This window comes from Eublepharis macularius, chromosome 7, assembly GCF_028583425.1.
Source record: "Eublepharis macularius isolate TG4126 chromosome 7, MPM_Emac_v1.0, whole genome shotgun sequence".
In the NCBI taxonomy this organism is placed as follows: Eukaryota; Metazoa; Chordata; class Lepidosauria; order Squamata; family Eublepharidae; genus Eublepharis; species Eublepharis macularius.
In genome coordinates this window covers 84,851,737-84,879,165 of record NC_072796.1, presented here as the reverse complement: position 1 = coordinate 84,879,165, position 27,429 = coordinate 84,851,737, and the positions used below count along the sequence as shown (strand labels likewise).

Below are 27,429 nucleotides of genomic sequence, written 5' to 3'. Positions count from 1 at the left end.
AACCCTTCAGAATACTTCAACAACTTTTATTTTGTCTGGAGCAGAGACAGGTATTGTATCTTAGTATTTATATTCCCATTTCCTGTCTCCCTGTGCTTACTGCTGAGTAGGCCTTTTTTCCCAAGGTGGTCTTAACTAGAGATGGGCATGATCGGCATTACGATAGAAAAATACCCACGATAATGGCGTTTGCGTGATCGGGACCCGGCGGATCGGTGCCATCCACGGCGACTGATCCAGCGTTCGGGGGGGGGGGCTTCATCAGGGCTTGATCGGGCCATCGGGATCTGATCGGGGATCCAGACAATCAGGCGCCAGTAATCTATTCCTGGGGCAATGGAGCTAGGGGAATGCCTGAGCTGTGTTTGCCCTCCTTCTGTCGCCCTGGAAACCCGGATGGAAACCCAGCTTTCCTTGATTAGCAGGGCTTCCTTCCAACCACGGAGCAGCAACGCACTCACCAGTTGGGAGAAGAGACCCAGGGGAGGGAGGGGGAAGGCGGTGTTCTGTAGCCATGGGCACTCCAAATGTTTTTTGCTTTTTAAAAAAACGGGGCTTTGTAGGAGGAATGGCTGTTTTTCTGTCTGTCACTCTCTGTTTTTAACCGGCTTTTAAAACACTGTATTTTGTGGGAAAACCTCATTCACAACTCTGTGTGTGTGTTTAAAATATGCTTTTGGAAGACTGGCTGCTTGCTTTTAAAATTGGGTGGGGAAGAATGGAGGATTCTGTTCTTGCTTTTTTTAAAAAGCTGGCTGAAACATGTTGACAGGGTGTGTCTCTCTCTCTATTTGGAGAGGCAGGGACGGATTAAAAACTCCCCCCCCTGTTCTAAGTGTGTGTGTGTGTGTGTGTGAATGTCCCCTCCCTGAGGGGAGGTGGCTCATCGCCGGGTTAAAAACTTCCCCCCCCTCTGCTCTAAGTGAGTGTGAACGCCCCCTCCCTGAGGGGAGGCGGCTCGTCACCGGGTTAAAAACTTTCCCCCCCTCTACTCTGTATGTGTGTGTGTGTGTGTGTGTGTGTGTGAACGTCCCCTCCCTGAGGGGAGGCGGCTCATTGCTGCCTCCCCGTGCCCACCATGCCCGGTGGTCGCTGCCACCACCCACCTTCCCACATAGCTGGGAACAGTGGGGCACCCCTCCACTTTGGCCTCCCCGATCCCCGATCCATGGATCGGAAACGGGAGATGACCGGTGTGGATCGGTGATTTGGGGTCGTTGCCAGCGCCGATCCCCAATCAGCTTGATCAGCAATTTTTTTTGGATCGTGCCCTCCTCTAGTCTTAACCCCAAAGAAGGTCTTTATAAAGAGCTAGTATGGTTGACCTTCCTCCAGTTTGCTCCTCCATTGCTTCTGCAGAGCCATGTGGAATTTCCCTCTATGTTCTTACTGGGCCGTTACCCTCCTTAGAGTGCCCTTTCTCCTCCCTTCTCCCACAGGGTTAGGGTGCCCAGGGGTGTGCTCTTCCCATATAGGTTTGAGATAGGCTCATTGAAAGCTTGAGAGAAAGAGAACGATTCCCATGGTTACAGTAACTACAGCAATTCAATTATTCAGTAGGCTGCCTATAATTTTGTAAATCCACTCTAGAAGTAAAAACACTACCCTTTAATCTCCTAATTTTTCAGGGCTTTAACATTACCCTTTTCATACAGAACTATTTGCTTGGATACACAAGAACACTTCCGTGGACAAAATAATTTGTTTGTTAAGTGTGACATTCTTGCCTTCCTCCTCCTGCTGCAGCCCAAACCCCTCCCCAAATGCTGCTTCTGGGGAACACAGGACACCTAGGAACAGCACTGGGGGTATTTTGGGATCCATGAAGAGGAGGTGAGGAAGGCACTTCATAGGCAGAAATCACTTTGTTGGAAAAAATGTTAAATATTTGATTAATTTCTCAACAGGATTTTAGGTTGTTTCTCTACACTGGGTCTAGGTCTCCAGCTTGGCCATCTAGGCTTGGGAGCATGAACTGGAACTTAGAGCACAGGGCCTGCTCCTAATGGACATGTTGACCCAGCAATGCAGCCTTCTCAAGCCTCTTCCTAAATAGACTGAATGGTAATCCGGTTTAGCTGAACTTGCTGGTAAGTGGTAAAGCTCCAGTGAGAAAGCAGTGACTAGGATCCTGCGAAGCAGCACGACTCTCAGAGCTGTGTTCTGGATCCAGGCTGGGAGTGCACTTCACCTCTTTTGCTCTATGTGAGACTAGGCCTTCCACCAACTATGGCTTTGTGGTATAGAAGAAACTGGTTATTTTGTTTACCTTTTTATATGCTTTATTCATAAATCAATTAGGAATACATTTCTCCCAGTTATTGGTGGATACAGAAAACTGGTCTGAGTTCCAAAACATTGACTTTATTACTTACTAAAAATGAGAAAGTTGGCAGCTCATATTTTACTATTATCATCATGTTAGCATAGTTACATTTTTTTAAAAAAAATCTGAATAGGCTGTCAAAATGTGAGAATATATTATACTTGGTAAGGTATCACACACACCCTGACTCAGAATGTATAATACTCATACTTCAGACCTATATAATTTTATTGCTGCACCAGACATAATAATGAAGGCTTTTGTTTTAGCATTTGCTAATCTGTATTAAGCAACCAGAAGAAATATTACAGTTGCAAGAGAAGATGGGGCTGCATCTTATGAGCTTTATTGCATGATCCCTTTCATTTGATTCTTGAGTTTTAGAGATTCAGTTGGGTAAAGTATGAAATAATCAGCAAAAATAATCATTCATGTGTCATTTTGGAAACAGAATAGTCACTGAATAACTGTAAGTAACATATGTATGTGTCAATTATAGGGTTCAGCTGGTTTGATGACCTGGTTTCCATACTAAAGCTAAACTCTGGTGAGGAAAAATTACATTAACTTGACTGACGCATTTGATTTATACTTGTATGTATTATGGTATGTTACTGCGTTCTAGATACACGAAGCAGCAGTTTCTTATGATTATGTATTATTAAGGCGATGTATCAACTGGACCACAATTACAGATAAGGGGTTAAGAGTAAATAACTAGGATTTAACTGTGCCATCAACATATCAATAAATGTTGAAATCATTTGCACAAAAGAGACTTTTGCTAGATTACCCACCAAGTGGTTTACTTATACTCAGTTCATACTTAAAAAAAAATCTTGAAGATACTTCAAGATAGGTCTCCCCTGAGCTCTTGCCCTGCCCTCAGTGTCTTCCTTGCTGCATCTACATTTCCATTTAAACCACACAGTGAAACAGAGGGCTTGTTTCTATTGTCTTGGTACACTGTGCCAACACTCTGCAAATACTGAGAGAGACAGATGTCTATCATAATAAAATTGACCACACTAGACATAGGTGACTATCTGAACCAAAGCTGACTACTCAGAGAAGATAAATCAGGCAAATGGGAATCCTTATTGAAATTCAATCAATAAGAGCCTATGTTCTACTCAGGGGTCATTTCGTAGAAAAAGACCTGGAGGAACTCATTAGCATAACTCATTAGCATATGCCATGCTCCTTGCCATCACCGGAAGTGTGTCATTAGCATAACTGATTTGCATGTGCCACACCCCCTGACATCACCTATCCTGGCTGTTTTGGACCCAATCTTGGCCATTCAGGGCCGAAATTGGGCCCAACATGGCAAAAAGGGGCTGAAAATGGTTGAAAAGGAGCCCCAGATGGTCAGGATTGGGCCGCTGCTGAGCGGGAGAGTGATCTACCACCCATCAGAGGCCCAATTTGGGCCATTTTGGCCCCAATCCAGGCCGAAACGGGAACAAAATGACTGAGAGTCAGGTGGGTGGGGCCACCTGTCATGTGACCTCTTTGGGGAACTACCGGAACTGCGTTCCTGTGCGTTCTCCCTCAAAATGAGCCCTGGTTCTACTGATCCAGAGAAGTTAGCTGTGTTAGTCTGATGCGTCTGATGAAGAGAATTGTAGTTCTAGAAAGCTTATGCTACAATAAAGTTGGTTAGTCTTAAAGGTGCTACTGAAATCTTTATTATGATCTACTGAAGTCCTCTCTAATTTTTCCTACAATTTAGTCCTATGAAGGAAGCATAAATTGAGGTTGGACTCAACTGCATTTTGCCAACATAATGTTTGCACCGTTTTCCCTATCAGAAACATTCTTAATGAACCAGAGGAGTTAGCCGTGTTAGTCTGTAGTTGCAAAATAGTAAAAAGTCCAGTAGCACCTTTAAGACTAACCAACTTTATTGATGCATAAGCATGAATCTGACAAAGAGAGCTGTGGTTCTCCAAAGGTTATATCTCAATAAAGTTGGTTGGTCTTAAAAATGCTACTGGACTTTTTACTATTCTTAATGAAGCAACATGCTCTGACTGCCCAGACTTGTAACAAACAAGTGTGCTGCTTCCTTTCCCACACAAACTACCTGCTATAGACTAGCTGCATGTTTCCTCTTATAATTCCACAATGAAAGTAACTAGATGCTTACTTTCTGTTTTAAATAAAAGTTAGGAAGTACAAGATAGGTAGCCATGTGTCTGTAGCAGCAGAAAAGAGCAAGATCAGTAGCATCTATAAGACTAACAAAAAAAGAACCTGTTGTTAGTTTTATAGGTGCTCCTGGACTCTTGCTCTTTTCTACTGTTAGGAAGTACAAGATTGTGATACTAGATCATTGTAACACTATAGCAATCCAGCAATTTCCGATTTTTTTTAAAAACCCTCCACTGGAGGTTGGTGATTGTGATTACGGGGGAGGGAGGAGTCAAGGAAAGTAAGGGGGAATCTGCTTTGTGGATGTTCTGCTGCCACTGTGAATACTTCTGCTTTTGCAGGAGCAGGAGGTACACAGAAAGTCATTTTTATGTAGAAGCTATGTTCACTGAAAGGCTTATTGGTCGGTTCAAAGGAGGAAGGTTAATTTCTCACATGCGAAACATTATACTTTGACCCTGAGTGATCTAGTAATATAATTTCAGGTGGGTAGCCACGTTGGTCTGCAACAGATGAGCAAGATTCAGAGTTCTGACTCTTGAGAGCTCAGAAATCTGAGAGCCCTGGAACTAGATTTCCAGAGCCCTGGAAATCTAGTTGGTCTTGCTCTTCTAGTAATTTAATTTTTTTTACCTAATATATCATTAACTTGTAGCTTCCATTCCTGTTACAATATTACCTTCTTCAAGAAAACATCTGGTAGTGTGGTAGGAGGCATAGTAGTTGTACAAACTTGATCACTAGACTTTTTTAAATTCAAGTAACCAGGAATTTATTATATAGTTGTAACAGAAATGTTTAAAGCATTAAAAGTAAACAAAGTTATTATTTCTCCTTTATATGCAAATATTAAGCAATGGATATCAACATTTTTCTTGAAATAAAATAAATAATAAAATAAAACGCATCCCAACCCCTACCCCCCTTAACCACACACAATCTTGGCTGGAAAGTTTCTTTTCCACCAACACACACAAGCTTCTTTTTATGGATATTTTTATGTAATACATACTAAATTTCACCTTGTTGCTCTAAAGCTTCCATCTTTAGCCCTCTTTTGTTTCTTTTTTAAACCAGCCTTATGTACACATTCATAGTGCTTATTAGAGATGGGCACGAACAGGAAAAAAAACCAAACACGATGTTCGTTGTTTGTTGCCATCCACAAACAGAGATTCACGAACATCGACGGACATGACATGTTCATGAACATGTTCGTAGTTGGAGGTTCGTGGGAGCCAGAATGGCCCTCTTGGGACTTAGCTGAACTTGAGCCACGGAAAAGAGAGTCCATGGGTCTCCCCCTTTCATGTCATTTTCTCTTCACAGTGGCAAAAACTGGACTGTCTGCTGGAAGCCACTTTGAAGGGGTACAAACTGACCTTCCCAATGCCCAATACCCACCAAATTTGCAGGGGACATACTCTTCACTGTCCTCTGAAGACCCCCCAAGGTTCAGAGAGATTGCTCCCTGGGAAAGACATGATCTATGGGACCGTCCCTTTCCTGTCATTTTCTCTTCACAGCAGCAAAAACTGGACTGTCTGCTGGAAGCTACTTTGAGGGGTTACAAGCCAGAAGGAAAGCCAGAAGGAGTTCAGACATTCCATGCCTATATTGTCAGGGGAATTGATCAAAAGGCGCCAGACTGTCTGGCTTTACGAAAGGCTGGCAAATGCCACGAAGAGGGCTTGGAATGAACACGTCGCTGGGAATGGGGCCTCACGAACAGCTTGCTCGCGAACAGTGGATTGGGCTGTTCATGGCTTTTTTTTGTTCGTATTGCTGTTTGTGCCCATCTCTAGTGCTTATATGAAGACCAACTTTCAGACCACCCAATATCAACCCATTATACTTATGGCATCACTCAGTAACAAGTATCAAGTCAAGATGAACTGTTTTTTCACCATAAATAACAATGTTATTTGACACAAGCCCTACATAAAATTAAATCTATCCGAAAACCAAGTAAATGTGTGTGTGTGTGTGTGTGTACATACACACACACACACACACACACACACAAAATCACATTTTTATAAATTTCGGTTATTTCCCTATATTGTACTGAAATGAAACCTTCTGAAATTATATAGAATATATTTTACATACAAATAAAATCTTTAGAAATAAGTTCTGATATCAAAGGTACTGATTAACACATTGCATGCAAAACTTGTAGGAGGAAAGAGAAAAGCAGACATTCCAGATGATGAAGCTACTTAATACCTTCCATGATAGTGTGAAGTCAAATTTAAATGGAGACCTTGCATTTGATACTAGTATGACAAACCCCAATGCTAGCCTAAAAATGCATATATTCAAATAGATTTATTTTTTGATACAACTGTGAGATCTGGTGATAATATGCTAAACTATATGCCACAGGGAAAAGAGGTTCAGAGGACATTTTAGCCTGTTTAAAGAGTGCGTTTGCGTACCCAATATGCTAGCCATGCATACATATGACATCATACAGGAAAGCACTGATGTTTTTGAAAGCAGAAAAGGCAGATTGTAAAAAAAGACCACAACAAATAATATAACAAACATTCTAGAAACCCTAATGATACTACAACACATTGCACAACGCTGCAATTATATATGGGCAAATCCACACTCACTCATCTTCCGCTTATCTTGCGCAGTCGTGGCAATCGCCTTTATTCCGCTACCAGGCTGTGCATCCTCACATCCACCCTTCCAGTGTGTCTTCATGGCGCAATCAGTTCTCCACACGCTACCGAGTACAGCGTTACCGTGGGCGGTTCCATCCTTGGCCGTCAGAATTGACGGCGCATGTCACTTCCCTTTTTTTTTATAAAAAGGGGTCAATTATCCAGTATACTGATATCTTGAATTTGTTTCCCGCACCTGCCGTTCACTGGAGATGACCGTTGTTGGAAATACAGGATTACTCAGCTTAGCACCTCGCGCTCTTGAAAACTGGGGAACTCAATAGGGAAACGGTCCCCATGCGACATGCTCATGCTCCGGTGACCGTTTCTTTTCCCGCGGAAACCGCTGCTCACTAGGGTTGGTTTACCGGTATACCGACCATTATGCACTGTTAAAAAAAGGGAAGAAAACGGATTTCCGCGAATATCACGTGGTTTGGAGGGAAGGCGCAATAGTGGCGCGGTGATGGCGGGGCACACATGGAACGGGAAAGCGTGTGAGTATCTGCGTGAATAGCACACCGCTTGCGAAAAAGCTGTGGAATCAAATAGGTAGTGTGGATTCGGCCTATTTCTGTTATCACACAGTGAAAATTAGAGAACCATTCAGTTACATATGTGAAGCAGATACAACTGCAATGCCATTCAATTTAACCGTTTCCTTTTTTTAAAGTCTGTGACAAATACTTGACTTTTTCATTGTTTAGATCAAAAGTAGGAGAGCTGTGAAAACATACATCTTCCCCACCAAACCAGTACATGTTCAAATGTTCACATCTGCTTAGAAAGCCAGAGCCAAAGAAGTAGCTCCCCGGAAAGATATCAAAACAACACCAAGAAGATTTTTAGACCAGCCAACTGATCTCTCCGAGATCAGGTGCAGAACTGAAGATCAGTAGGAACAGAAAGCATCCCTGTTAATAAGGGGCATGGTGGATTAGACTATCCTATCTGGTTGGTGTCTGGGATGGAATACTACACTATGGAATTTATCTTCTCAATTCTGAGTTCTCAGCACAGTTCTCAGAGAGAAATTGGCTGTCATTCAACATGGTATTGCTGGAAGGGCAGCCGGGCATTTTGGCAGGAGAAAGCATTTTAAAATATTTTTTTTCTCCACTCAGTCATTACTTGCACTCACTCAGCAGCCTCTTTATAATCAGCCTGATCTTTTATTGGTAACTCTTTTTACCCTAGTTAATGTGATGAACATGGCAGTTCCCCCTTGAAATTAAGTGCCATATCAACTCCTAAGGGCTAGTCTGTATGTGCTGTATTTTTTTCCTAAGGGCCATCCAGTTATCTAAGTAGATTGTTTTGAATCTATCAGACAACTTTAGATATCACTAGAAACTTCAGAGAACTGTTTCACACACTGTTCTGCCTTGCACATCGAACAGTTTTCTTAAGGCAAAACTAAGACAGAAAATGACTTCTCAAAACCATTACTTTCAGGAACAATCTACAGGCAAAAACAAAAACAATACAAATGCTAAAATACAGCTGCAAAAGTGTAGTATGTTAACAGTTGCTACCTCAGACAAAGAACTTCCATTATGTCACGTTAATACAGTACAAATAAGGATACGTCTTAGGTCAAAGGGAAAAATTATGATCATTTGGAAACCAAGCAGTACTACATTTAAAAGCCCACTCATGAGAAACACTAAATCACCAATAATTCTCACAAATGATTTTTTAAAATTTTATTTTAATTTAAAACATGCATTTCCACCCAACTAGGGCCCTCAAGGTGGTGAACAATTAAATAAACATTAAAAGTAACTTTAAAAACTCTACCTACCTACCTGCCTGTCTATCTTGCTATCAAAATCTTGCTATCAATTAAAAATATAAAAAGGATGGAATGCCAAATGAAAACGAAATCTTCACCTGATGGCAGAAGATGGGGGGGGGGCAAACAATTTTGGTGCTACAACTGAGAAGGCCCTTTCTAAAGTTGCCTCCTATCTATTTTATTTATTTAGTGTATTATATTTATTTTATTATACTTCATTTATACCTTGCCTTTATCCCTAATGGGGACTAAAGCTGCTTACATCATATCCTCGCAACAACCCAGTGAGGTAGGTTAAGATGAGAGTGTGTGACTAGCCCAAAGTCATCCTGCAATCTTCCACGGCAGAGCGGGGATTTGAACCGGGGTCTCCCATATCCTAGTTTGAAACTCTTAACGGCTACATAACACTGATAGTAATGGTCAAGTTCATATGGGAGTAGATGGTCCATTAGTTGCCTTATTAGTACAGTATACGGTTCATCATGCTCATAATCTGAATGTTCTGAGTTTGAGCCTCACATAAGGCAGCAGAATCTTTTCCACTCTCAGTGCCATAAAAATCAGCACTATTCATTTGGTTTGAAAAGGCAGAACTTCCTTTATATAGCAAAACTTCTGTATTGGGGAGGGACTTCTGTATTGGGGAGGGTTCAGTGGTAGAGCATCTGGTTCAGTTGGCATGCAGATGGTCCCTGGCTTCTCCAGTTAAAAGGATCAGGTAGTAGATGATGTGAAAGATCACTTCCTGAGAGCATAGAGAGTGTGAGGAGACAAGACTGACCTTGATGAGTCCATAGTCTAATTCAGTATAAGGCAGCTTCATGTGTTTATGTGTATTTTCTGGTCTCACGCCATATAGCGTCAACACCAGCACCTTGAATTGGGCCCAGAAGCAAAGTGAAAGCCAGTGTAGGCTGAAGAAGTCTGGACTGATATTATCCCAGTGTCTCACTCCAATTGATGTTGTTGATGTAGCACTCAGTACCAATTTTAATTGTTGGATACTCTTCAAGGGCAACCCCACACTGCAGTAATCTAACCTAGATGTAACTAGGGTACACATTAGAGTTGCATGATCTTTTTCAAACAGGAAAGATCACAGCTGGCTCACAAGCCAATGGCAGTAACAAGGTGCCTCGTCAAAGACTCCGCAGTCATGATAAGATTACAGTCCTTTTATGGGTTAAAATTGGTTAAACAAGAGGAGTTACTGAGTAGGAATAAATGGACAGTTCTTGCAGTGGAGGGAAGTGAGCAGCAGGAAGGTCCCACAAGATACAGTACTGGGACTAGTGGTATTTAATTTATTCATGTATTATTTGGAATTGGAGATAAGCGCCCAAGCGTGCAGTCTAAATCTCCCAGTATAAGATTTGCTGCAATCACATACTATTTTAATCGTGATCTCCTCCAATCACAATGTTATTAGTTCAAGTTATCCATCCTCCCATTCGTGGTTCAGTAGCCCGGGTATGATAAAGAGTTTCTGTAGTAGCCTTTAGAGTTAAAATCACAGTCTTGAGAAAACAGGAGTTATTGAATCCATTCAATCAAAGACTGGAGAGAAAGTAGCAACACCTCTTCTTTAAAACCCTGATAGATATGGTTCATCAAGCATTTTCAAGCTCTCTCTGTAAAAGCAAAGATCAAAAGTAGCTGAGAGCTACTAACCTAGAGTAACATCAACTACTGCCAGAATCTCTTGCTGTGATTTTGCAGCATACTGCTGGTGTTTTCTGTCTCAAGCTAAGATGTAATTTGTAGAGCTTAACCCTGTATCATTTGACCTGTAAGGCTTTCAAGAATGATCTTTTCATACCATTTGAGACTTTCCCTATCTTACATTATCCTGATTTGTTTTCTCTGTGCTTCACAATGTCTCAATGAGCTTATACTTATTTCTGAGATATAAGTAAATTGACAAGAGCAAATAAGGATGCTGATCATCCGATATGGTGCATTTCAGCTTTTTTAAATGTTTGAAGAAATCCCCCAAACTGTTTTGACATTCTGACACTTCTTGTCAAATGAAACTGCAATCATTTGTGACCCAGCTTAATTATTTTACACTGAAGTGATGCAAAAATTGTTAACCATGACAATATGTACAACAATATCCATCATATTACACTAGATGATCTGCAGGCATTTCTAATCATCTTAACATGAATGGAGTTATATTTTTTTAAGTCTATGGCTAAATATCCCTTTTGTCCTTAGGTAAAGGTAAAGGTAGTCCCCTGTGCAAGAACGGAGTCATTACTGACCCATGGAGGGTGGACATCGCATCACAATGTTTTCTTGGCAGACTTTTTATGGGGTGGTTTGCCATTGCCTTCCCCAGTCATTTACACTTGACCCCCAGGAATATTATCCAGCGAATTGGAATGGTGTTTTCAGGGAGTTTATGTCTGATTCGCCATTAGATTATATCTGTTGGTACCACTTTCATGGCACCTTTTCCAGTGGAGGTACACAAGCATTATTAGCCTTTGTAGCTTTTCAAGTAAGTAGTCCATTTAGATTTAAAATGCAACTGATTTTTTTAAACAGATTTAACTGCCAGGACCCATTTTTATTGCTTCAAATCGGATACATGCAATGAAATGGAACCTGCACCTCCACTATATATCTATTAAGGTCATTCTAGACAGCAAAGTTACATTTCAAGGCAAGCACCGAGTTATTATTGACCCATGGGGGGACGTCGCATCACAACATTTTCTTGGCAGACTTTTTGTTATGAGGTGGTTTGCCATTGCCTTCCCCAGTCATCTACACTTTACTCTCAGGAACCTGGGTACTCATTTTACCAACCTCGGAAGGATGGTGCAGATTGGTAAGCTGCAGTACTGCAGCCCAAGTTCTGCTCATGACCTGAGTTCGATCCTGGTGGAAGCCGGGTTCAGATAGCTGGCTCAAGGTAGACTCAGACTTGCATCCTTCCGAGGTCAGTAAAATGAGTACCCAGTTTCCTGGGGGTAAAGTGTAGATGACTGGGGAAGGCAATGGCAAACCACCCCATAAAAAGTCTGCCAAGAAAACGTAGTGATGCGATGTCCCCCCCCCATGGGTCAGTAATGACTCGATGCTTGCACAGGGGGACTACCTTTACTTTTTGTCCTTAAATATCCCAAAATGCCCAATCCTAGCATATGCTGTCAAAATATCCAAGTTTTACTGCCATCTAATATTTAAAAGAGCATTATGACCAAATTACAGATAAATTCCCCATCACACCAAAAAACCAATATCCAAGCTAGAGACCTAGTCACAGACAAACAGGATAATTTTATTCTGGAGGACCATTAACTATGGGCATTTTGCTTCATGACATTTCACAAAAAATACCATAAAGGTATAGTTTAGACTCATGAGCTTCTGCTCTAGTAACAGAACACAAAATACTTGGAACTGGGGAGAGGGGAGACCCCAATGCACAGGTGGTACAACCCAACCCCATCTCTATTTCAATGTGCAATTTTGGTTGGGCAATGGAAAATCTAATGCAATATTTCAAAGAACAAGGCAAAGAATGGAACAGAATCTCTCCCTTTCATGCCTTACAAAGCATTTATTTGTTCTATTCATTTGTTTACTGCTTTCCATAAAATCTGTCAAAAGCGGTTTATAATAAAATTTATTACAGTTTTTAAACCATTAAAAACTGAAAACAATGACATTAATAAAACAGAGAAAATACAGAGAAAAAAATCAGCAACAAGTTTAAAATACAATGAAACCAATTCAGCAATAAAATATATAGTGTGCAGGTATTGCAGAGGCCAGCCCCACACAAAATTATACTGTGAAAAATTGGTTGTAAGGGTGGGGTGGGGGTAGACTTGCTTAGTAATCTCCCAAGCCCAAAACTGAGCTCCACCTGTGGAAGCTAATACTTGTGTTACTACAATTTAAGTCCATCTAAGCAACAGGGGCGGGGGTCACCACAAAAATGATGTTTCTCATTTTTGTGCATACAGTTCACAGAATGGAAGATTTTTACTTACCGTGAAGCTTCCTTTCTTGGTGGTCCAGGAGTGGGGCAGTCATCACTAGTGGGTAGCTCCTCCTCCAACTCTTTCGCAGGGGCCGGACAAAAACTTGCGATCCTTGGGGGAGGGGCTCCCAGGAGTCCTCAGTTCCTTTTCAAGCCCTCGTCCACTTCGCCAGGATTCCGCAACATTCTGTCTTTTCCTGTTATACAGAACTAAAGTAACAACTGATCAACGTGATCCATTCAACGGAAAAACCTCAAACTGTGGTAATCCCCCATTTTGAAACATTATCTTAACATCTGAGATTCGAACTCCCGTTCCCTTTTTTTTTTTTTAATGTAGGGTGAGTTACTGACTGCCCCACTCCTGGACCACCAAGAAAGGAAGCTTCACGGTAAGTAAAAATCTTCCATTCTCTAGTGGTCCGGAGTGGGGCAGTCATCACTAGTGGGATATACGTCTAGCAGTTTTCCCTCAGGGTGGGTATTCTACTAGTCCAAAACCTGCTGTAACACCCTCCTGCCAAAGGCCGCTTCCGCAGAAGCCAACTGATCTATTCTATAGTGTTTGGTGAACGTATGTACAGACTTCCAGGTTGCCGCTTTGCATATCTTCTCTAAAGAGGGGAAAGACCTATAAGCTGCCGAGGTAGCCGCCCCTCTAAGGGAGTGTGCCTTGATCCCCTCCAGAGGCGGAAGGTTCCTGGATTTGTATGCCAACTCAATACACTCCCTAATCCATCTGCTCAGTGTAGAAAGGGAAACCTTCTCCCCCATAGAGCCACGTTTGAAGGAGACAAACATGCTCTCCACCTTACGAAATGAGCTAGTTCTATCTAAATAGAAACTAAGGGCCCTTCTGACATCTAACTTGTGCCATTCCTTTTCCTTATGATGTTTGGGGTTGGCACAGAAGGAGGGCAGGACAATGTCTTCTCCCCTATGAAAAGATTAGTTAACTTTCGGTATGAAGGCCGGGTCTGTCCTCAAGACTACCCTGTCCTGGTGAAAAACACACAGCTCCTCGTTTACTGAGAGGGCCCCTAATTCCGAAACCCTCCTAGCTGAGGTCAGTCCTACTAGGAAGATAGTCTTGAGAGACAGAATCTTCAGAGAGCAGGTAGCCATTGGTTCGAAGGGCTCCTTGGTGAGAGCCTTTAGCACTACGTTAAGGTTCCACGTCGGAAAACGATGAACTTGAGGCGGATTTAGTAGCATGGTCCCCCTCAGGAATCTCTTCACATGAGGGTGTGAGGTGAGGGAGGTACCAGACTTGGAACCTCTGATGGCCGAAATTGCCGCTACTTGCCGCTTGAGGGTACTAGTACTTAGTCCTTTTTTCAGTCCATCCTGCAGAAAAAGGAGAATCTGTTTCACATGTGCCGAGGTGGGGTCCTGGCCTCTACGGTCACACCAGTTTGCGAACGATTTCCATGTCTTGTAGTAACTTCTGTTAGTAGAACCCTTCTGTGAGGCCAACATCGTGTTAATCACCTTCTGGGAGTAACCTAACTCCCTAAGCTGTCCATGTTCAACCACCAGGCCGTCAGCCTCAACGATGCCGGATTCGGGTGCTGGATCTCTCCTTAGGACAACAGATCCTCTCTGAGTGGTAGAGTCCACGGATCCGAATAAGACAATCTCATTAGGTCCTGGAACCATGGCCTCCTTGGCCAGAATGGTGCGATCAGAATAACATTCGCCCTTTGTTCCAGGAGCACCTTGGGTATGAGTTTCATCGGAGGGAACGCGTATAGGAGCGTTCGTGGCCACTCCTGGCTTAGTGCATCTGTTCCCTTCGCTTCCTGTTCTTTGAACCTCGAGAAGAATTGTGGCAGCCTTCTGTTGGCTAGTGTGGAAAATAGGTCCATTTCCGGGGTACCGAACCTGTGGCATATCAGGGAGAACACCTGTTTGTTCAGTGTCCATTCCGCCTGGTCCACTGTGTTTCGGCTCAGCCAGTCTGCCACCACGTTTTTCTGCCCCGCTATGTGGCTTGCCTTTAGTGACCTGATGTTTCTTTCTGCCCAGAAGAATATCTCGTTCGCCACTGCCATCAGATGTTTGGACCTCGTGCCTCCTTGCCTGTTTATGTAGGCCTTTGTCGTCATGTTGTCGGTGTTCACCAGGACATCTTTGTCCTTTAGATCGTCTGTGAACTCCAGTAACCCGTTTCTCACTGCCTTGAGTTCCAGTAGATTTATGCTGGCTTCTCTTTCTTCGTGGAGCCACACTCCCTGTGTCATCCTGTCCTTGGTGTGTGCTCCCCACCCCGTCAAGCTGGCATCCATCGTCATCACTACTTTGGTTGGTTCCCTGAGCGGAGAGCCCTCCGTGAACCTGGCTGGGACCAGCCACCAGTCCAGTTCCCTGGATAATGCTTGGGGAACCTCCACAATTCTGTGCCACCGATGAGCTATGGCCGTCTGATGGGGACGCAGGAACCTCTGTAGAGGTCTGGTATGAAACCTGGCCCACTGTAGAGCATCTTGGCAAGAGACCATCATGCCTTGAAGCTTGGCCAGTTGCATAATCTCCACTCTTTGTTTTGCTAGTATCTCCCTCATTAGTGAGAGAATTTTTATCCGTCTCTCCGGGGATACATAGGTTTTGCCCGCAACCGTGTCCACTATCATCCCCAGGTGAACAATTCTCTGCGATGGTATAAGGATGCTTTTCTGACGGTTTATGATAAAGCCATGACTCTCCAGACAGCTGATCGTTGTTGCTACAGCCGTCTCCGCTGATTGAAAGGATGGGGCCTTTATCAGTATGTCGTCGAGGTAAGGCGACAGGGCTATACCTTGGACTCTGAGGAAGGCCACCAAGGTGACCAGTACTTTGGTAAACACCCTCGGAGATGATTTCAGGCCGAAGGGAAGGGCTCTGTACTGATAGTGCCTCCCATTGTAGGTGAAACGCAGGTATTTTCTGTGATCTTGCCGAATAGGGATGTGTAAATAGGCCTCTGATAGATCTATAGATGCAAGGAAGTCTCCATGCTGGATGGCCGCCGTGGTAGACTTCATCGTCTCCATTTTGAATTTCCTGGATCTTATGTGAAAATTCAGCCATTTGAGATCTAAAATGGCCCTGACTTCTCCATTCTTCTTCGGAACAGTGAAGAATATTGAGTACGCACCCTGCATCCTGTCCCGTTTTGGCACAGGTTCTATCGCCTTGAACTGCAGAAGGTGACTGATGGCCTCTTTTATTTCCCTGTGTTTCATCAGTGATCGGTTCCAAAATACCTGGATGAAGCGTCTGCGAGGTGTTTCCTCCAATTCCAAGGAGTAGCCCATGGATACTGTTTCCAGTACCCATTGATCTGACACAGTCCTTACCCATTGTGACGCGAAGGTCTGAAGGCGTCCCCCAACTTGCTCCGCCATCCCGGGGTGCGAGTAGTCATGCCTGGTTATTTTTCTTCTGAACCTTGGGCTGGAAGGAAGACTTCCTGAAGGTAAAGGATCTGTTGTCTGATCTGTGTCTTGGTTGCCAGCGGCTTTTGAACGGTCTGTCCGATTGTTGTCTGCCCAGTCTTTTGAGATCCTGAAAGGATTGTTTCCATTTATACTTGGGGTCTTTCTTCTTTGAAGGAAGGACTTTCTTCTTTTCTGCATTCTCTATCAGGTACTTGTCTAGGGCATCGCCAAACAGCTTTTCTCCCGAATATGGTATCGCTGCCACCTTGCTGCATGCTGGGGGGTCTGCGTCCCAATTCCTCAGCCACGTGTTTCGCCTTGCCGCAACGTTGAAACCCATAGCCCTGGAAGACATTTGGAAGGAGTCTAGGGTGGCGTCCGCCGCGAAGGCCGCTGCCAGGGCTATCTTTTTAACCTCATTCTTTATCTCTTTCGGCACTTCCCTGCCAGCTGCTGCTAAGTCAGAAGCCCAGGTGTATGCTGCTCTCGCGAACAGAGACCCGGTAGCTGAGGATCTCAGGGATGCCGCTGATGCCTCAAAGTCCCTGCGCAGGGCCTGCTCAATTTTCTTATCGGAAGGATCCTTTGGCATACCCTCCGCGTCCATGGGAAGTACCGAGGCAGTCGCCAGGCTAGTCACTGGATCATCTACCATAGGAAGTTTGATTTTCCTTGCATCATCTGGACCTAGGGAGTAAAACTTGTGAAAAATAGATTGATAGAGTTTTGGCTTTCCCGGGTTATCCCATTCCGTCCTCAGCACTTCATGGAAAATTGCAGGTAGAGGCACTCCTGATGATTTGGACCCCATCTTTGGAAGTGCTCTCTCTAGGCCCTGTGGATAGGGAGTGTTGTCCCTGACTTTTCTGTGGCTGTTGTAGGTATTTCTAGGGTCCTTAGTACCTTTGCCAGTAATTTGGAATACATATCAGGTGGAAAGAGCCTGGGTTGTATTTTATCCATATCCACCTCCTCTTCCTCTGACAACTCCCCTTCTTCACTCCCTGATGATTGAGTAGATAAATCTGAACTCCCCTGGGATTCCTCTGACTCACTGGACATTTCATCTAGCCACTCTCTGGGCTTTCTCTTTTTTGCTTTAATTTTAGTGGAAGACTGTAGTTTCCTCTTCCCTTTAGATGTGCTAGGTTCTTTTCTTTCTCTTTTCTGGTTAGCTGTGTGGCCTTTAAGGTCCTTAACAGCGTTATCAATTCCTTTTTTAATTTCTGCTTGCAGACAGGCCAGGATATTTGCTTTAGCCTCAGGACCTGCAAGGTCAGGGTCACTGCTTCCTGAAGGCCCCCCTTGGATAGAGTGAAGCTGTGTTAATCTTTCTGGGGAGTGCATGGCATTAGTGTCTGACTCCATATGCTTTTCTTTATTACTGGCCTGGAACGCCATTCCCGCCAAAAGCCTTCCTCCTAAAGTGAAAGTAAGTGTGGGCGGGAATTAGAAAACGGCTGCATTTTCCTATTCTCCTTACCCCTCTGTGCCCCTCTAGAGTATTCAGGGGTTTCTTTTTGCCACTCAGCTTCACCAAGTCGGCAACAGGTCTACCCATTCTAAACACAGAGCGGACCCTGTAGCTTCTAGAGCTACTCCGTTTCTCCCTATTTCGCTAATAACCACCCAGGCTCTAAAGAAAGCCCTCCTGGTTAAACCGACCCCCCCCCCCCGCTTTTCTGAGGCTAGAAAAACCTCTCTGCGGGGTTTTACTCACAGATCCGTGTGTTTGGTGCGATTTTTAGAGGCCTCCGCCGTCCCGTAGCTCCTTGGCTTCTTGGGGAATGCACGCACGCGCAGCGTCAATCCCCGTCGCTTCTTCCAAGCCTCGACAGGAGTCGGGTCCTAGTTCTCTAGGATCGTCAGCCCTGTGCTCGCTTTCGCAGCTGTCTTGCCGCTGTTAGCCTATCCGGCGGGGTGGTGGTGGTGGAGGACTGAGCCTTCCTTTCCCCAGCGAGCCCACGCCTGTCCGATTGTCCTTTGGTCTCGTTAGGATCGCAGCTCTTCAGAGCTCAAGAGTCCGTGTCCGCCTGCTGAGCAGGGCCGGAAAAACTGAGGACTCCTGGGAGCCCCTCCCCCAAGGATCGCAAGTTTTTGTCCGGCCCCTGCGAAAGAGTTGGAGGAGGAGCTACCCACTAGTGATGACTGCCCCACTCTGGACCACTAGAGAATGGTGTTCAGAGTTTGTAGTGTATGTGCTCTATTAAAACATGATACATAACAACAGATATTTAATAGTGGTGGTTATAATTACAGTGTTAATCAAAGGGAAATGAAATTCAGCTAAATGAAATGTTGGGAGTGTTGGCAAAGTGTCTTACACAATGATAGCCACGTGTTACTGCTTAAGTGTAAAGAAAAGTTTATTTACGAACTTAAATGCTTAGACAGTGAAGAAGATAGATAGAGACAGTGTGTAGCTATTTAGCTAACTAAGAGAGAGGGGGGTACTGAGAAGAAGCAGGATATTTCCCTGAGAGGACCAATCAGGAGACAAGAAAAGAAAAGGACACCAGAAGAGAGGTGCTGTCCCCACACTCCTAACTGACTATTCCTTGCTGCCCTCTGATGGGTCTTCTTCTCTTTATCTTTGTACACGTAACATTGCTGCTTTCAACAGGGAGGCATTCTAAGAAAGTTATTTACTCAAAATAATAAAAATTGTTTCAAGCACAAACTAAAATTGGTAATAGAAAATAGAGTAAGCACAAATTTTCATTATATCCCCATTCATCAAAGTTGTAGTGAGACTGATGGCCTTGTCCAGTGAAAGCACTATCAAGACGAATAAACACTGATAGAACTGGCTTATGTGGCATTGAATTTTACAGATGGCAGATGAATTCATGTCTGTCATGTTGCTACAACACATTGACTTTTCCATATTTTCACCAGCTGGAATGGTTCTATTACTACAAACTACAGAACTCTTTACTGCACTTCCAGTACTCAAAATTAAATTAACTTTAAGGACACATGGAGGATATTAAAGATTTAAGAAACCCATTTAAGAAATAGAGTAGGTCAAATGATGGTCTGATATGATTGAATTTACTTCATTTAGGAGAAATGACTCCCATGAGATGTTTCAACCACTTTGTACATGATCCAAACTGTCACCTTAGAATTGCATGTGGTAGCTTCTTTACTAAACTCTCTGGTATTTCAATTGTTATTCCAATGATTAAATCATGATGAACTATGAAAAGAAAGCCACAGAATAGCTTGATTCCCTGTGAATTTAACAGCATGGAAATATCAATGCATCCTAATAATGTACTTACATAAGGCTCCTTTAAAATTTCCCAAGAATAAGCACCAGCCAAGGACTTACCTGAGGCTGCCTTTGCAGTCCACGGGGTGGGTGGGGGCAAAACATGTGGCAATGCATCTTCTCAGGGGCCCTGTTGTGCCTCAGCAGGCCTATGGTTCTGCCCCAGGTTCAAATCACCAACCAACCAAGCAACAGCTGGCTGGCTGGCCAGTGGGGTGGGGCTCCAGCTGATGAACCTTAAGGGCTAAATATTCCCTATAGTCCACCTGCTAGGGTTAAACAGCAGAGCTGGCTGGGCAGCCGGCACTCTGCTCCTCAACCAACTTCTCACATATCCCACCCTTGTTTCTAGGGATTGCTGGGTATTGTGATGACTCTTGGGTCTAGAGACTTCTTTGCTAATGGTTGCCTTTGCGATTTGTAATGTCTGGATGTCATTGTGTTTTTTATACTTTAGACTATTATAATCTGTGTCACAACTTCGGGAAGAGTGGTTTTGGCATTGGGCAAAGATTCTTTGGGGGGGGGAATAGGGCCATGAGCCCAGTTTCCCCATACTTGGGGACCCTCTTAAGGGATCTTGGGGCTGAGGCATTGCAGGGAGAAGCTTAGTTGAGGGCTGTCATGGTATGCCCACTCTCAGGTGGCAGGGGAATCCATGCAGAGATTTGTGTCCATGTGAATCCCACAGCCTGTCATCCTGTGGTTTCCCCCTTCAACAGGCAGACTGAAGGGGTGAGGGGGTCATCAGCCAGTAGGTGGGTTGGCTGATGCTTGGATCCATCAACCAATAAAGTTGTGGCCTTTTTTAATCCAACAAATTGTATCTGTGTCTTTGTGCTGCCTGCCCTTGCACCCTCACTACTCAATGCGGGACTAGCAAAGAGCTGGATCTAACTTCTTTTTCCATAGGTAAAAAAGTAAAGAAATGGACAAAAACTATATAGAATGGGACTAGAGTAAGGAGGGGAATTAGGCAAAATTAAGGAGGTAAGCTCCCTGGATCCACACAAAAGTATTTCCTTAAAACACAAAAGAATGTTATTCATTCCAGTATATAAGACACAAAGTAGGACAATCTCTTCTCTTTCAAACTGTAGTCATGCGATTATGCATTCTACAGTGAGAACTGCATCAAAGCTCCGCCCCACTTTTAAGCTTTCTCTTTGCCTCTGGGAGGTTAAAATGCTTTAGTGGAATAGGATGACAGGTCTAGCATGGATATACTTACAGGAATCTGTGACAAGACCTCTTTATAAAGACCAAAAGCAAAGGCTTTAAATTTTTTTTAAAGGAAAGCAATGGTTCCTTAAGTAAGAAGGCCAATAAGAAGAGTTTTTAGGGTCTTTTTCGTTTTAAGAGGTATTTTACTACCCTACAGAGCATGCTCTAAAATTATGACACTGTTGATGGAATAACTAGCATAAACATGAACAAATTTTAACTGCTATATATTGTTGTTGTTCATAAGCCTACAAATGGAGAACCCAGAAAGACTTGCACCTCACTTTCCCCATGTCCCCTCTCCTGCTATTTCCTCTTTTCTTCCTCCTGATAGCCTCCATATCCTCAAACTTTCCTTGTTTCCTTATCTCCTTCCCACCAACCAACCTACTTTTAATCTGCCCCCCTCAGTCTTCAGCTATATTTATTATTTCTTTACCTCCTTTATACCCTGCCATTCTACAATGGGGAATCAGTGGACTTGCACAACAGAGCTGGGATCTGGTCTTCTGGAAACTCAGTCTGAAACCTTAACCATTACACAACACTGGCTTTCATGTGGTGACTGTTCTTGAAGAGTAGCAAGCAGCTGGATCAGCATGAATCATGCAGTTGCTGCTGGGCCAGGTCCCAATGGGTTCTTTCTCCAACAGCCCTGGAAAGGGCCCTGCCTTCTTTTCATGCCTTAAAAATCAAAGCTTGAAGGCTAGCAATGTCGTTGTGGTTGCCTTGCAACCCCCACAATAGCCAAATATTGTAGAAGGCATTCATTTCTTAAAGCTACAAACACCGCTTCTAATATATTGGGGGAGGGGGAGGTTAACCCCCTACCTTTTAGATTTCAGATTTTCCTGAAAACCTGGTGCTTTTCTCAGGTTTTTAGAAAGATCTGTCTTTCCTGTTCATAGCTCCAGTGTTCAGATTTAAGTATTTACAGATGGGGCCATGTTAAGAATGAGATATATTTACAAGTAGGGTCAACAACCTCCCACTTAAGGACTGGATCTACAAGTCAGATGCAGTGATGGATCAGCTATCAATATTAAAATCTAAGGCAGCTCCTTGGTATAAACTAATCAAATCTGACCATTTAAGATCTCCCTACCTAGCCAGTATTTCTCATTACAACCTCAGAGTGTCTTTCACTGCTCTGCACTTTCAGATGATGCAGACAGCTCTTTTGGCAGGGCATTATTCTCACACCCCTATGGAACATCGCACCTGCATTTGTGAATTACCTACAGTGGAGAACCTTTCCCACTATCTACTTTATTGTCCATTATATAGTGTACCCAGAGCTAAATTTTTGGCCAGAATCCTATCAGTGACAAACACATACTCTGAAATCAAGAAGATTGTGTTTTTGTTATCTGACACTGATAATCATGTGTCCTATAGAGTCTCTCAGTTTGCACTCGCAGCCAAAAAGATAAGATCTAAGGTGGTACTGAATGAGGTTGTTTTGTGACTCCTGGGATAGTTTGGTATACTGTATTGTTCTAATTAATTTTAGTAACCTATACAAACTGTGACAAGTAGGGGGCCCATTTCCCCCTCCTCCACTATTTCCTTTTCCCCATTCCTTTTTTAAAAAAATAGTTTTATTTAACAAAACAAAACAACATTTTATAACATATAACAACTTGGTGTATACAACAACTTGGTACATGAAGAAAAGTTACAATCGTAATGTGAGGATAACATTCAGATATTATATACAACATCAAAGTTTTTATAAGTGGAACGCTATGTACTGATGGGTTCAGTTTATTAAAGTATTGTCATGACAATAAATAGAGTTCTTTAGCTTTACCGTTCTAAAATACTACAGTATATAGAACTCGAAGGCTGCATATCATTCTTTTCAATGACTTTTCCCCATTCCTGAAAGCCCCCATAGCCTTTCCTTCTTTCTTTCCTTCCCTTTACCACCAAACCAACCTACCTATATCTTCCCACCTGTTTTCAGCTTTCCCTCCATCCCACCCCTAGTAGCCTCTCCTCTGTCCGAGTTGTCCAGTGCTGGTCACTGAGCTATGTGAGGCCCAGTTGAATGGTAAAACTCTAACTACTACACCACAGTGGCTATTGTGAAGTGGCTGCTGTTGAACAGTAGCAGGCATGCATGGTGTTGATTTGAATGGTAGCAGACATGGGTGAGTCATGCAAGACAGGTGGTGGCAAGTCACCATGTGGTTTTTGGTGGGTCTGACTCCAATGAATCCTCCTTCAATGGCCAAAACGGCTCTTGAAAGGGCCCTTCCCTCTCCTTCCTGCCTTTTACTGACAGAAACCAAGGTTTGAAGGCTAGCAATACTATTGTGGTTGCCTAGCAACAGCCATTGAGATCATTCATTTGTTAGAGCTCCATATACCTCTTCTATCATTTTGAAGGGTTTTAACTTCCCATCCCAATGTTTTTTATATTTTGTTTCTTTTTTAGATTTCCAATAGTGACCTTCTGCAAGCACCCAAGTACAGGACAAGTAAGCAATGGAGCCTATTTTCATTGTGCTCAGCTTGTCCTCTGCATCTGGCAAATATCCATCTATCCATATACGTATAATGAAATCAGTTACGAACAACCACAATGAGGCTTAATTTGCAGAGTGACATTCAGAACTACACAGAGACTAAGATTTGAAGTACTTTGTACTCTTTATTCAGTCCCAAGGTTTGTGTTTTAATAGCTGGAATATTTAACACCTACAGTAGCAGAGGGCAAGAATTTGGGAGAAGGAAGGCTCATAGATATTGGGGCATGGTGGGGGCAGGAATATTGACCATGTGAAAGGGGGAATGGGTATTGTGCAGAGTATGGAAATCCTTCCTCTCTCTTATTACTAAGTGTTCAGTTCACTGCACCAAACTATTCTTTGCAAAAGTAAGAAGATATTGGGGAATTAAAAATGTGATTTTTTTTTTTGTATCTCATTCCAGAGAACAATTTTTGATTCATCATAGCTAGCCAGTGCTCCTCAGGGCAGTATATACAATATCTTCTTTCTGAGATGCACGTGCTAAAAAGCTACCTTTATGCTTCTATCCCTACATATCTTAAAACACTACGTGTACTCTAGACTAGAGATGGGCATGAACAGGGAAAAAAATGAACCGTGCAATTCGTGGTTTGTCGCATTTCACAAACCACAAACTTAATAATAATAATAACATTCGATTTATATACTGCCCTTCAGGACAACTTAATGCCCACTCAGAGCAGTTTACAAAGTATGTTCTTATTATCCCCACAACAAAACACCCTGTGAGATGGGTGACTAGCCCAATGTCACCCAGCTGGGTTCAAGTGGAGGAGTGGGGAATCAAACCCAGTTCTCCAGATTAGAGTCCCATGCTCTTAACCACTACACCAAAATGACTCATGAACCTGCCCCGGTTCACAAACCGGTTCATTTGGTTTGTGCAATTGTCACATCCAGGACAGCAAACTGTCACTTCCGGGTCAGCAGAAGGTCACTTCTGGGCCAGCAGAAGGCCACTTCCGGGTCAGCAGAAGGTCTGCCGGAAGTCCATCCTCTGTTGCCTAGGAAACTGATTGATCTGTGCCAGGATGTCTGCAGTGATGAACCAAAAAATGAACCAAACAAACCAGCCTAAAGTTTGTGGTGGTTCATCAGAAATGGGCACTGATGAACCGCTGATTTGCGAACCGTGAACCAGCCCAATTTGTCACAAACTTTGGTTCGTATTTTGGTTCATGTCCATCTCTACTCTAGACTTCTTTCCAGCTTTGTTTTTTATATCAACCATATTAAGGACAAGAAGACAACACTGATAGCCACAAAACTAACTATGTAGTTATGGGAAGGCAACTTTCCATACCATTTCAAAAAAATCTGACTTCTGTTAGGAAGTTTCAAGTACAGTTTGTTTACAAATTGTCCTGTGCATAAACTCATGACACCTTTATGAGAGTTGGGATCAAATATAGCAAAGAAATCTGATGAACTATTCAGAGCCATACTCACATTGTGCTTTGTGAGGCTGGAAATATTCGTTGCTATTGCTTGTAGCCAGTCAATACAATCTTCAGTAGAAAGACACTGAATTATGCCACTGCAAACGCCATCCACTGCTATTACTTGGAATGCATTTTGCCTGTAGATACATCATAATAGATCAGGTCTGAAGACAACTGCATCTGCTCCAACATTACAAACTCAATACTACTTATTGAAAAGCTTTACGAATCCCTCCCATACATGCTTGTCCTCTCTACCCACAATAAGATTCTGCCATTGAAGATCTGCTACTTTTCCTATTGTGTGAATTATGCCTTTCTATTTTTGGCTTTTGTATGCAGCACATCGCCAGATAAATCTTGCCAAAACCCACAAAATCAACTGAATACAAATTGCTCATGCTGGGAAAGTTGCTAAGGGCACAAAGCTTGAAAATGAAGACTCTGAAGCTAGATGTTTGTGTTAATGTCCATGAAGTAACATGACAAAATCATATAGACTTTGTACTGTCTTTTAAAGGGGGGAAGGGAATCTGAGTTTGTGTAGCAGTAGGAAGTACTATTTTTCGAACAGCATACCTTTTGCCTCCAGAAATGGTGTGAACAAATATATTGTCCTATGACTGTAGGATAAAATGAGGAAAATGTATTGCAGATAGATATTTGGGTGTCTAATACAGAAAAAATTAGTAAATAATCGAATTTACAGGACCAATAAATATACTTGGTACTCGAGATGCTTTACATTTTAAATCCAGTAAAATTCAATAAATCATTTCTGAAACCCACTTACAGAGACATTACACACAAAATGAAAGCAACGATTGATCTTTCTCACACATCAAAACAGCTAGCAAGTAGAGATGGACACTAACTGGAAAAAAGCGAACCAAGCGGTTTGTGGTTCATCACATTTCATGAACCACGAACCACGAACTTTCACGAACCTGCCTCAGTTCGCGAACTGGTTCATTTGGTTCATGAAATCGTCACATCCAGGTCAGCAAATCATCACTTCTGGGTCACCAGAAGGCCATTTCTGGGTCAGCAGAAGGTCTGCAGGAGGTCCATCCCGTTGCCTAGGAAACTGATTGATCAGCGCCAGGCTGTCTGCAGTGACGAACCAAAAAACGAACCAAATGAACCAGCCTAAAGTTTGTGGTGGTTCGTCAGAAATAGGATCCAACGAACCACCGGTTTGCGAACCACTAACCGGCCCGATTCATTACAAACTTTGGTTCATATTTTGGTTCATGCCCATCTTTACTAGCGAGTATTCAGTTTTCTTCAAAAAAAATTAAGCTTGAGGCAACTAATTGTGCAATCCTGCACAGATATACCCTTCTAAGTCCACTGAAGAAAATGTGCTTAGACAGGTATAATGCCATTTAGGATTGTATGGTAAGAAGCTATACACTTAAAACAAAGGGACCCACATTTCTCACAACTCTAAAATGAATTGGGGAATTGCCTGATGGTGAATAGCATATAAGTTTTAGCAGCCATTGTATTAAGGTAGTAAGAGCACAGCTCAAATATAATTAGGGGAAGTTAACGTCTTTTGGATATTGATGCAATAAAATGCAGTGAACTTTGAGAGATAATCACTGTAGCAGCCCCACTACCGTAAGGGGAAGCGGGGGGAAGACAGCTGTTACAACAAGCCCTAGTACAGCAAGGTGCTGCTCAATAGCTTCCTCCCCAGCTACTAAGTAAAGTATCTGCTTCAATGCCAGCTAGGTTTTTTTTTCATAAAAAAGAGGGGAGGTCATCTTTATTGGGTTATTTTTAGGGGCGGGCATTCCTTTCAAGCAAATATTAGGGTTACCATCCTTTCACCGCAAGTGGTGGTACCTCTTCTTTTCTTACTTCTCTTTGCCATTGCTGCTTGCTTATGTCTCCCAAGAACACTGACTGCTCCTGGCATGTCTGACCCTCACTCAGTCAACAGAGCAACTGTGTGGGCAAGAAGGTGAAGGACAGCAAGCAACAGCAGAAGCTGCTGCTGTATCTAGCGTCTGTTCTCTGGTAGGCAAAGGAGAAGCTACCTGTGGCTGCCTATCAATATGCCCCACAGAAGAGAAGTGGTCCCTTATCCTTCAGAGGTGAAGCAAGAGTGCTACTACCAGGTCATTCCCACCTCCAAGAGAGGAGACAGAGGAGAGTCTGCTTGCTGACATTCACACTCCTGTCCAATCTAATAGGGCTAGGAGCAGCCACTACCCTTGAGAGGGAGAGAGAGTAGGAGTGTGGTGGAGACTGCCTCTACTATGATTTTACTGGCCAAAAATGTGAATAGCTCAAAGTAATTGTTCTCTGCTCACTGGTATTTGGCAGAAAAGTAGGACCAAATGCTGCTCATGTAGGCAGCAGTTCAAGCACTAGGACCCCAACACATGATAAAACTATTTTTGTGTTTGAGTCCAGTAGCTTCTTAGAGACTAACAAGCTTTTCAAGGTATAAGCTTCTGTGAGTGAAAGAGTCCTTCCTCAGATACAACTGTTCTTGGGTTGTACCACTTTAAACTGTGAAGTAGGAAAATCCCTACATGAAGACCTCTC

General features: G+C 43.1%; 1 protein-coding gene across 2 annotated transcripts in view; it reads right to left on the bottom strand.

The window, feature by feature from the left end:
• Nucleotides 1–27,429, bottom strand: part of SNTG1 (syntrophin gamma 1) — a 188,696-nt gene that overhangs the window by 97,901 nt on the left and 63,366 nt on the right. For both annotated transcript variants that reach the window (XM_054985264.1, XM_054985265.1), the window contains exon 10: nucleotides 24,875–25,004. In XM_054985264.1, coding sequence (XP_054841239.1) covers nucleotides 24,875–25,004 — 130 coding nt within the window. The remainder of the gene's footprint in view (nucleotides 1–24,874; nucleotides 25,005–27,429) is intronic.